The sequence below is a fragment of the Hippichthys cyanospilos genome, chromosome 10 (assembly GCF_059441005.1).
Source record: "Hippichthys cyanospilos isolate Australia breed blue-spotted pipefish chromosome 10, RoL_Hcya_1.0, whole genome shotgun sequence".
Classification (NCBI taxonomy): Eukaryota; Metazoa; Chordata; class Actinopteri; order Syngnathiformes; family Syngnathidae; genus Hippichthys; species Hippichthys cyanospilos.
In genome coordinates, this window is record NC_142378.1 from 15,256,186 (window position 1) to 15,269,093 (window position 12,908).

General features: G+C 39.0%; 1 protein-coding gene across 1 annotated transcript in view; it reads right to left on the reverse strand.

Moving 5' to 3' along the window:
- col24a1 (collagen type XXIV alpha 1) overlaps positions 1-12,137 on the reverse strand; it is an 85,617-nt gene extending 73,480 nt beyond the window's left edge. Inside the window, exons 1-2 of the mRNA XM_088426162.1 lie at positions 11,576-12,137; positions 4,913-4,983 (exon numbers count right to left, since the gene is read on the reverse strand). Coding sequence (XP_088282288.1) covers positions 4,913-4,983; positions 11,576-11,628 — 124 coding nt within the window. The 5' untranslated portion in view covers positions 11,629-12,137. The remainder of the gene's footprint in view (positions 1-4,912; positions 4,984-11,575) is intronic.
- Positions 12,138-12,908: the final 771 nt, after the last annotated feature.

The window sequence follows — 12,908 nt, forward strand, 5'->3', positions numbered from 1 at the left end:
TCGGGGTCCTCAACCCACTCGTGTCTCGGGGTTATTTCTAACAATGTCAGAGTTTGTCACGGTTCTTTCAAGGTTGTAATTTGGCAAAAGCCTTTGTGATATTTCTTGCTGCAACGACATTTTGAAAATGTTTAAAATCCCCAATCTGCAAAAGGTTTGGACAATATAATAGATGTTTGTTTTTTGTTTTTTTAACTAGGTTTAAAGTCTGTGGCTTAAACACAGTATTCAAATGGGTATTAACTGTGCTCTGCTTAAGCCCACACCTGACACAATGTGTTCAATGCAACTTCAAGTGGAGCACAATTGACCTGGGTTACCAGGCCATTGAAAATGCAAGTTATCAATGTTAAGACTTTAACTTACATATTTTGTTGTGGCACTCTAAGTCCTCAGTTTATTTGTTTTCTGCCTATTTTGATTTCCCTGAGCGTGTAATGTTTCGATCAGCTGGTAGCTAGAAGTCCTCATATGAGACACAAAGTGTCCTTGCTTTCATCTGTTTCATAAATGCACATTCAGTACTTTCAACACAAAGGCTCTATTTGCGTGAACAGGCACATGTGCACTTGCAAAAAAAAATTCCCACTTTTTTATCTTTATCCTGGGGCAAGTCTAGTACATTGTGTCTGCAAATTTGGCAGACCACACTGTGCCATGCTGGAACTGACATTTGTGTAAGGATGTTTTTGTTTTTTACCGTCCCCCGGTATACTTGACAATTCAGTGACAGAAAAAAAGACTAGACTTTAGGTCTAAACTGTGGCTCTGTAACGAGATTAAGGTAATTTTACCATTTTTTACCGATTCTGCTCTCTTGTGATATGTGTGGCAGATGTCAGTGTATTTCATTCATAAATATGTAAACAACCTTGCATCAAATCATATAAATTATTTTAGAAATTAGTTTAACTGATTATTGTTGTACTATATTAAAACACTCCCATGAGCCACAGAACAGCTGCATGGAGAGGTGGGCAGGGGCATCTACAAATATCTAATTTACTGTGCTGGACATTGATCATGCTGGCCAGCTTTACATTATACACATGTGAAAGCCTGCTTGGCAGTTCCTTAACCATTGCCTTACCCTACTTTGAGCACTTCAAACTTCTACATGGACTACAGAATTTATTTCTGCTCCTGCGATATCAAATACTGTGTGTACTACGCTGAATTTAAAAGGAATCCGGGGAGCTGCTCCAATTGGCCGAGAAACATGCTGGCTGTGTTCACTCCCACAATAGTACAAACATGCCTCTCTCCTTGTATTCACTTTTGAAAATACCAACAAAAACAACGGAGACTGCACTTTGCATGAAACTTACACTGGGCTTGAAAATAGGGCCCAACATGCTCCAAATATGAAGCTTAAAGAAATTAGAACTGGCTTTTTTTGTTGTTTTTTTAAGAGAGTAATATTCCTGTTAACATCTGTCTAAAAACTTATTTGAGAGTGGATTGCCTGTGCAAGAGTTTGTGAGGATTATAACTGAATGGGCACATTGTTCTGGCTCATATGCTTTTAAGTGAAAACATCAAACCCCCCCTTCTGCACTGCAGTCTCACTAATTCTTTCACTTACAAATAGATTGTCACTTGTTTTTAGGGCATAAATAAATGTGTTCCAATTTCTAACCTCTGTGACCAGATGAGACCAACAGACTATACAACTTCTTTTCATCTCCGCTGATTGCTTTGTTTTCTCAGAGTGCTTCAACTTGAATGTACTCGAATATTAAGATTGTTTAATCTATTTAGAGCCTTTGACTAAGATAAAAAAAACAGATGACAGCACTGAGAAGTGCATTGGAAAAAGAAAAAGGTTTGTAAGTTCATTGGCAGTAATCATAGAGAAGTTATTGAGGTGGCTTTTATGTGCATTCTGAGGCACTGAGAGCAAGAGCTGACATGTTGAGGGAGGAACAGAGGAAAATGATCTAGCCTCTGCCCCTGAGTCACCTGCGGCTGAAGATAAAAAGATTATTAAGGTGTGATGCAAGAAAAGTTGGGCATTCCGTCTGGCTGAGGGACTGTCTCTTGGTTCTGCTGGGCATCTGGCCGTTTCGCTGACGAATGATGAGAAACGTAAAAAAAAATTACCAACTGACAGTGTCTAGGATGATGACAAATGACTGAATGGCTGAAAGTTTTGTAAAATGCCCACATCTGTGATTATTTCCCCCCTTTTTAAGGGAAACAGTCTACACTGCCTCATTTGTTCAAATAAATGCATCCACACCACACTGCATAGGTGCATTTTTTACAAGTACGCCAGTGTCTCCGTGTCTATATATATATATGGTCATTTAGAACACATTCATTTGCGAGTTTTTGAAATTTACAATCATTTAATGTATTCCTTTTTAATGAAAAATGCTCTACATCTTACACACTGTCCTTTTAAGGACAGAAAAAAAGGTGCATCCAAATTGCACATCACTTTTTGAAGCAGTAGTACAGAGCCCCTCAGTTTCCAGGGTATGAAAAAAAAAAACCCTCACCTAAAACTAACCCTAGCCCTAAAATGTGCATTAATTTGTACCCTCAATTTACTAATCTGTACCCTCAATTTAGTAATCCGTACCCTCAATGTACTGTAAAAGATGAAGTGGAAATAGGTGTCCCGAGATGACAACGCACGAGCGGGGCCACAAGAGGAAGAGTTTGGACTGAGTGTAGACTAAACGCCTGTTGGCTGTTCCGCTCCCAAAGAAGTACAAATTGTGTTTCCTTCCCATCCAACAAAAAGTGGTTGGAATACCTCCCGAAGGACACGCTACATTACTAACGCTTAAATAAAAATAGAAGGACAGATTCAAACTTTTGCGATCAATACATCTCAGTCAAATCGTTATCTGAAGCACAATGATGGCTCTCTCAACAACAATGCAAACTACTAGCTACAATGACAAAAAAAAAAAAAAAAAACATAATATATAATAACAAAATATTTAAAACGGTCTCTTTGCTGAACAGACAACATTGATCTCTATGCACAGCGGGAGCTGAGTATAAGTGCGCAGGGAACGTCTGCAAATTGCAGGTTGTTACTGATAAATAAGAATAAAACTTCCCCAAAAATAAACAAAAGCTTATATATCCAAAAAGATGTTGGAATGTGATCATGGGGAGGTATTTGATGTGTTCATTGATTTAGTAGTCACACATAATGGTGCTATTGTTTTTTTCACCCCGCATCTTGCAGTTTGCAGAAGGTCCCTGCGCATTTACTCACCTCCTGCTATGCATAGAGATCAGTGTTGTCTGTTAAGAGGCCGGTTTAAATATTTTACAAATGTTCTTTTTTACGTGCATAAGCGTAAATTTTGACATGCATGAATGTCGCCTGTCACTCCCTGGGAGGAAAGCATGATTGCCTTGTGGCCCTGTTTAAATGACTTGAATAAGCAATATTGCCTCCCATGTGTTTAGCCCATTGAGTGCAGTCAATCACAAAACATGCCCAGTCTGCTTGTCAAGTAAAAGAAGCAGCATCAAAAGACAAATAGAAAGTTATTGACCTCAAAGCATCGAACAAAAAGCTCTACTCATGGAATATTGTTGAAGCAGAGTCTGTAAGTGACTTTAAAGCTGCATTGTGTAGAATTAAGAATTGCCGTTAACTGGTGTTACGTGAAGGCAGCATGATGAACACGACAGTGTTCCATATTTTGAAAGCATACGCTAAGGGAGTGAGAGAGCGAGTGAATACAAATACAATTCGCCATTGCTTTAAAGGCACAATAGTGCGGAATCTACAAAACTTGGGCAAATAGTAGTGTCTACACGGGTCGGTTACCCCGGGCTTCCACGGACATACATGAAAGCTACAGTCAGTGGTGGGAAGTCCATTGGCACCAACATGACGACTTACACAAGCACTGCACAGTACGGACTCCATGGCAAATATCCAACTTTTCTAAACCCAAAGACAAATCTTACCAGCCAATTAGAATGCAGGACAGCGATCCAGGCACACGAAGATTAACAACAGGCAACAATACGCCGCATGCAGCAAGCCGTCCGCGGTACAAGGAAGCCGCAGTTGCTCCTTTTGGCCAGTCTTTCAAGAGTAAATTCTTATTGTATCGCTATGTCTTTGCTGGTATTTTTTGTTTGGTGAGTGAACTGAAATGTGTAGAATAACTACTCATCCTAACACTCAAACCGATCATTCTGCACCATCGTGAACTGCATGGAGCAGAGTTCCCCACCCCTTCATTAATTTATGATTGGCATTTAAACCTTTTGTTTCCTTTTTTCTATTTTTATTTATTTATTTATTTTTACAATACTTCATTTTTAATTTACACATATATCATTATGAAGCTGTGAATTGAAAGGTAAAAGTTTACTATAAATAGTAAATCTTAAGAATCGCTGCTAGCCAGTTGGCTGGGCAGAATATTTGTGTTCAATATCAAAATTAGGGCTGCCACTCTCAAATATCTTTTGTATCGATGATTCTATCAATTATTCAATCCATTACGTTTGATCTTGCATGAATGCGTATTATGAAACTTTTTTTTTTCTCATTTGGAGTTTATTCATCATTTTCTTCTTATTTTGTGTTTTATGGTGATTAAAAAAAAAAAAAATTCAAGCAACCTTACATAAGAGGAAATGAAACTTGAAACTGATTAAGTCATCGGTTCATAAATATCTTATGTTCATTAAAAATCAAAGGACAACATAAATCAGAACATCTACTGTGAGGGGGTGAAATTTAATGTATTCAATCATCCCAAGTTAAACAACTCAAGTTTCTTGTCAGCTTTAGGCGTTGAACCATTTACTGTAGTTAAAAAATATTCACTTCAGATGTTGTATTGAATAGGCGCTGACAATGGATTTGACTAAATTGCATTGACAGGAAATGCAATGTAAATGCCATTTATATGCTACGTACTTTGAGCAAAGTAGTCTTCTTCTCCAGATAGTGCTGCAGAGCATACTGACAGGAGCAGGAGAATGTTCCACCTAAAACGGACATGGAAACAATAATTACAACATTTCTATCACAGTTAAAATTGCAAGCTTACTGGCAAAATCATCTCAGTTTTTTTTTGTTTGTTTTTTTTTTGTAGCGGCTCATGCTAGTGTCATGTCAAGTCATGAGTAAGTCTCAAGTCTTAAACTTAAGAGTTTCCAGCAAGCCCCAAATTATCATGGCATAAGTGAATCAAGTCAATTCCTCACTAAATTACAAGCAAAATGAGTGAAATGACAAGATATATAATATGTTTCTTTAGAGCCACAATCTTTGTAGCTTTCTTCATACAGTTTTGTTCATACATATTTGTTCAACTGTAAATATTGAGAACAGCATGTTTGCTTTTCCCCAATGCATCTCAATTATATGCAGATTTTCTCTATTCGCTTGCCAGTCGGGTCCCTGGGGGGGGGGGCTCACTATGCAAATGATTGACTCAAGTGCACCTGTTGGTTGTAGCAAAGTAGTGCACTCCATTTTGCATCAATGACTTCAAGGTGAGATCATAATTCACCATCCATAGCACCTATAAAATTAACTAATCTATGGACTTCTTTGTAGTTGAAAATATGGGAGACAACATAGGTTACCCTCAGGCCTCATTTCACCACTTAGTCCCTCAAGTATAATGTACACAAACAGGAGAGTTCCATTGTGTTAAAGATGTCTCAGCGCGGTGCATCAAATTGTTCATTATTCTTGAACGTCAAACCTTCAAACAGAGTCACCATAGCAAACATTGGCACCTCATTTAATATTTTTCATAAATTAAATATTTCTTTAGGATGCTGACCTTAATGCTGCAACGCAATCACAGAATCTGTTGCGAGGACGATTCTTAAATCGTCAATCTCTCTGTTGACTAAAATTTGGAAACAGCTTTAGAACACGTATGTACCGTCAATGAAATGATTTGATAATTCGAAAAGGCTGCTGTGATTGAATTTGTTATTTGAGCATGCTCCAATATTCATGTCCTGATGAAGTCATGTCTAACTGGTGCAACCACACAACAAATCATGGCTCCACATTTTAAATGTGAAACAAAAATGTAAATGAGCAAGGGTACAATTTCATCATATTCAGTGAAATAAGAGCCAAATTATAATATAGCTTTCAAAAGAAGTTTGAATGCTTTACCAAGGCATTTATAATATATGTCAGTCTACTCTACATTCACACTAAATCAGTCACGGCTTCTGTCAGTTTGTGAGATGAAACCCTGAGACAAAAATGTCAGTTTTGCTCTGTATCAGTGAGTCAAACAGCTATTTGATTGTGACAGCGGTAATCAGCATGGGCGCTGCCTTACAAACACGGAAGATGCAAGAGTTTGTGTGGCCCAATTCGGCAGAGAGCCTCAGACAGTCCAGCATGTTTGTTTTCCCACACTTAAGGGATGGAAAGAGAAGCAAAAGCAAAAGATGAGGAGAGGGAAAGTGTTGGATAAGAATGAAAATGCATGTAAATGCGAAAAACACACTATAACCTGTTCTCCATCAAGAATGTAGTCTGGCATCCATGTGCAGGAACACAGACATTTAATCCAAAGTATGAAAAGACAACAGAAGAAACCAATATGTGGTATTACAATAATTTATCTGCTGAGAGGAGAATGAAGGGGGGCATTTCTCTAAGTTCTTCAATTGTCAGTTATTAAAACCAGACTTCAAATGGGAACAAAAGCTAAATATAATTTAACATTCCCTTTTGGGTTGTCAGGGGGGGACCTTCTGATGCTGATTCAGGCAGACTTTTTTTCCGCCGTCACTTTTAGAGCTATTTAAGGAAACCCTGAACACCCATGACCCCACCTCACCAAACAGGATCCAACACATCTACAGTGACATACAGTAGGTTGTGGAAATATCCACACAACCAAACCGTGCTGGCAAACTTTCTGTCTTAGAGTGACAGGAAACAAAGTGACGCCTCCAACATACACTGTAATTCTGTCATTTGAAAACAATGAGGAATTGATGGTAGTGAGTCATTATTAAAAGTATGTGACATGCTTCCCAGTCCTTGCACTGAAAGACAAAGCTCCCCAAACACGGTTTTGTTGACTGAGGGAAATACCACTATGTGGGGAGTGGGTATCATGTCAAGACTATAAATAATCACAACCTAGAACTCGCTCACTTCACTGAATTCTTACACAGTAAAAGTCATGTGTCTTTCTTCAGTGACAGAAATGTGTCTTTCTCCCATCAAATGTGCTTGGGTCCACAACAATGTTTATTTCAGCCAGAGACAGAAGATACAGTGCTTGAATTGACTTCGCAAATGAGCAAAGTTCGCTTTACAACCACCAGAATGAAAAGGTAGTAATTCTATTCAGTTTATCTGTCAGGAGAATGAAGTTATTGTATGTCTACATGTCCTACCACTTAGCCTCTGTTGCAAAGAATTTCTGATTTGGATAAAACCAAAGCAGATATTGTGTGGTTTGTTTAAGTTTTGTCACATGTGCTTCAAAGTCAACACAAAAGATGTGTGAGTTCTGCAAAAGCTTTGACTATTTCCCTTTGTCAAATTTTGGAAAATAGCGAGTTTATTTAGCCTTTACTGTACACAAAAGTTTAGCCTTAAATCGTACATACCATGACAAGCCACCACAGGCTAACTAGCAGTGCAAAATTAAGTATAGACACTCCTCTACATACAAACATTCGACTTACGAACAATTGGAGATAAAGATTTACTTGTAAGTTATATTTTGTATGAACCGCATTTTCTATGATACCAACTGCCATTGTAAACATACATTCTACCCAGTACATCTTTCCCCCCTGATGCCCTAAAAAGCTCAACTCTTTTGCAGTGACATCACAAAACAAAGAATAAACTGATGCAGGCAGTTTGACGTTCTGATTGACATTTTTCTTTTCAGCATACTTGATTATTAACAACTCACAACACATTCAGCTAACAACGGGCGCCCGGAATGTAACCCGTCCTTATGTAGAGGAGCGTCTGTACAGTGACTAACTCATGTTACATGTTTCCTGCAGTGCCTTCATTTTAGTGTTTAAGCAACTTAAATGAATCATGTTTTGTTTTGGGTTTTTTTGGTGGTCATGACTTTTTGGAGTTGAGACTGAGACAAGACTAAGACTTTTGGTAATCAAGACAGAGATGAGAAAAAAAAAGGCATGCATGGCAGGTGTATTGGACATACTAAATTGTTCTTAGGTGTGATTGGGTGCATAAATGGCTGTTCGTCTCTGCGTGCCCTGCAATTGGCAGACAACCAGTCCAGGGTGTCACTCACCTACTGCCCGAAGACAGCTGGGATAGGCACCAGCAAGCCTGCACCCCTTGTGAGGATAAGCAGCCCTCAAAAATTGATGGACAAAAGAACAATACTTTTGGTGTAAGCAGCATGTACTGCATTGTTATCTTCTCATGCCTAGCCAATAACTGATCTGTAGCCAATGTGTACGTATGCCGTTAATTTGTTTTCAACTTGACACCAGAATGCTGATGCCTCATGCTGATTGTTTTATGATTTTATATTATGAAAGTATTAACAGTCCTGTCAACATGTTTCCCAATTTCGATCTGCTATTGGACTAAAAATTATGAGATGTTTTCTGTCATCTTTAATAGAGTAGTTACATGATGTATCCACTCTGCTGAGTGTATGGTGGCTCTCTTTAAATTGATGTCTGAAGTCAAGAGGTCAGTGCAGACCAAAGTAAAGATTTACTCAGTCTACAAGACGGCAAGCAGAGAAAGGGCTGTGAGTAAATTTACAGGAGTCTTTATTGGTTTACCCTTTTCCGTTTGCGTGTAGACTTGCAGATGTTAGAAAGTAGAAACCTCAAATACAATCAGAAAAAGGCCAAAATCTTCTCTGACATCAGTGCGCAGAAAGTGAGCATACATGCAGAAAAGGTACCAAAGCTGTGGTCTTTGAAAGCATGGTTTATGGAGAACCTCTAAAAGCGCATTATATACTGTTTTGGTCATGCATTTTTTTCCCTTGATATTGCTTTTAATCTGTGTGTAAATGCACCCACACTTGTGACTATATTCATTTGTGTTGGCAGCTTCTTATTCCATTTGCATGCAGCACAACAGTTAAATGCTGCTTAACCACGTTTGCTTTAAATTAAGAGTCATATACTTGATTGCTTGGAGAAATTGTCAACTCAGTGGAGATAGGGGGTTATTTGTGTTTGCCCATGTGCCCACTGCACATACCACATTCAGATAAGTATCTGTCCACTAATTGACAAGAGCAATTCGGCAGCTTGGTGATGAAGTGTCACTCCACAAGGAAAGTACAATTCATACTGTCCTTGTGGCGACTCCCTCACATTTCACACTTGCTTTTTTTGACTTTTTTCTCCAAGCCCAGCAACCCCACGCTATGGACCAATACATTATCGTGACAAAATCCAAACTCGCTATTTGGACTTCCAGTGCCTTGGGCAGAGTGGTCAATGGCTCACTTTATTACAACTGGGTTGTCCCCTCAAAACAGCCTAAAAATAGGGTGTTTAAATCATTCCTTATCCTTGGGTTGTGTTGACAAGATCATTCAAGGAACTTAATTGATTTTAGGTAGAGCAGTTTATTTATAGATTTGGTTTAATAAAACACACCAAACAACAATTTGGTGAAAACCTTTAAATTGAGTCGAAAATCCTTCCAAAACTCAATTGGCAATATTCAGATTTGAAAAGACCACAAAAATGCTCCAAAATCTGAATATGCTCACATTCGGGTCTTTAAAACCCCAAATAAGAGTCCTGATACCCCTTTTCTAACCCAAAGATTTGTGCATATAAAGGTGATTGGAATATGTCCTTTGAAAGGAACATTGGTTTGCATTCTGCTAATGCTTTATACTTTGAGTACAGGAATTACATGTACATGATAACTCGTTGTAGCAAGAAGTTAAGGCACTGGCGGCTAGTTTATGTTGCCAATCGCGAAGCAAGCCTAGTTCGATTGCATTGATTTACTCCCCATGTTATTTTCTGTCCTAATGGTGAAAATAACACTGTGTATATAAACAGACTCAAAAGTGTGTATATAAATCTGTGTGTCTTGCAAGCAACTCACCGGAAATACACAAGTTGAGGTAAACAAACTCAGATGCAGCAAGCAACCACACTTTTGGAGTGAGGAGGAACCCAGCATTATTACTGTGGTGAGTGACATGACTACAGTGTATTTTAATGGTGGTAGGAACTAAGATGGCATACACAGACACAAGAGGATCACACAGGAAGGCCAGTGCCAGGATTCAAACACACAACCTCAGAACTGTAAGGCAGAGATGTCATATACTGTACCATGAGTGATGCTGCCATTGCAAACAACACATTTGCCAAGTCTTCCATCATTGCACGAGAGCATAGAGTAGAACTGTGATTGCTTAATGTTATTTCAACATGAATGAATCTACTGAATGTGAGTATTTGATGCTAATTCAGTTTGATTTAATAACGTTCGTCCTACAAACGTGAAATTACTGGCTACATGTTAAATTTAAATTTATGAAAGGCAGCCTATATTCTTTTTTACGTGCACCATTTAGTCCAAAACTCGCAAAATGCATATAGATGAATAAACTTCAGGATTTATTCCGTTCCAAACAGGCAAAGGTTTAACATTTTCAAACAATTCAGGATCAAGTACCAATGCTCCTCTTGACCTCCTGCAATGAAGTCAATTTATGGTTCTAATAGGTCCTGGCAAGCAGTGCTTGGCGCAAGTAGCAACTATGCTCACAACAGCGGTTGATTGTCTAAAGCTCAGTAAACCACTAATGCACAGACACTAAACTAAATTCAAAAGGGGCTGCTAAGTCAACATGCTTCTCACTTGTATTCAGAAGCAGCAAAAAGGAGAAGTTTCAAATCCACCTTAAAGTCAAGAGGTAATCTCTCAGCTGAGAGAGTGGATGAAGCATTGTAACCACCTTTTGCTCACATCTGGAGAGAATTGATCACAGCATTGACCATTTGGTATACAAAAACAATGTCGTTTCAGACATTGCAAGGATTCACTCTCGGTTTATCATAAAAAGGGGCAGCTTGGTCAATTTTGGACATCAATAACAAACACCTGTGATGACGGTTCAAGAAAGCGTTTTACTGCTCTTCTTTTGTTACACCTCTTTTTCTTTTTTTACATCCTCTATCAGGCATGCTGAATATGCATTTTTTCTTGAAAGCGTTAAGGAAATCCCATACTGTAAACATGAAAGTGTTTCAAATTACCTATACTGTATATCTGTGAATGGAAATCATTAAGTGGGGGTCATTTGCAGCATATAAGATGACTGATAGTGCACCGTTTTCCAAAAACGGAGCTAAAATGTATTGACAAGAATGAATGGTTTCGTGACTTAAGTCTGTTGTAGTGTTAAACTGGTTCCACTGAGTCTTGTAAGTGCATGAAGTTGAACTATGTTCAGTCAGTTGGCAGCCTGTCAAGGGAAAGTCGCCAACAAACGAGCAGAAAATGTTTCCAATTACACAGGCGCGAATCATTGGCCTGTCGCGTAAACACTTTCAAATGCACATAATTTGACATCTGCATGCTAAAAAGCACACTTACGTTGCTGTCGCGGAAACGTGTCCACTCCTTGTCCGTTGAGCTCCTAAATGCATTTGTATGCATTTGTCCAGGCAGCAGAAATCTGGGTGAAAACAGAATCGCTCTCGAAGGGATACCTGCTCATGGGCGAACCCTTTGGAAGCAGCTAAAGGAAGCGTCAAGTGGTCGGACTAATGTTACTGCCACCTCAGAGATTCCTCATCGTGTGACAGTCCACAAGAAAGCTCTCCTTGCTCTTTGCCGGCTCCCTTGTGCGCCGAAGCGCTCTTGCCGCGCGCACTGAAGCTGACTGCCTTTAAATCCAAAACCAAAGACGCACAAAGGCGCTAACGCGCGCACTTATCAGGTCCGATTGTCGATGTGTCTGTCTTCTTTGCATTCAAGAAGCATCCGACGCCTTTGAGAGGCTTTTTCTGTTCAGGCTGCGCGCTGCGTCTTTACCTCCAGGCGGTGGTTTGCGCTATGTGCCTTGACTTGCGCTGATGGGACAGGATTCAGCCCGACACAACTCCTACCTACCAGCTGCTGGTGTTGGATTTCACCGAGATCTGCCTTGTGACATCACGGATAGAATTTTGGCATGTGCGCACTATGGACTGAATTTTAGCATGTGCACACATCCCGTCAACTTTGATTGGAAGACACGTACCGGAGTGAAAGTATGGATTTCTAAAAATAACTACTTTGTAACTGTTTGTTTAAGAATAAATAAATTATGGATGGAAGGACGAGCAAGCAGGGATGGGAATCAATTGAATTTATTGCATTGGAATCCCCCCAGAATTACTCTTTAGAGCTTATTCTAGTTTCTCTGTGTTTATGATTTTGCAAATTTTGGGGCTGACCAAAGCCTCTAAAAATATTGATGGATATCCTTTAAAGGGACAGTGTGTAAGCTTTGGACCGTTTTTATTAAAAAGGAATAAATCAAATGATTGTAAATTTTAAAAACGATTGCCGCTGCTCCAAGACGTCCATCTCTGTATTTCACTACAATAGGGTATGCAGTAGATCCAGATGTGGGATCATAAGCATTGAATATACAGCCCGCAAAACATGCCCAATTGCTTAAGTAAGAGAACTGGAAACTTCTAAAACAAATGTTTTTGTTTCATTGATTTGAATGTCCCTGTAGTAATGAATGTAAATATGAATGGTTATCTGCCTCTTTTTGTTGACTGACTAGTTATCAGCTGTCAAACTTGTTTGTATATACTCAAAGTTTATGAGCCTTTTTGTTTAGTCAAGTCTGAACACAGCATCGTGATATAACCACCTTGTCTCAATCAAACAAGCTTTGACCCACTTCCACTGTTCCATCTCCAGATGAACA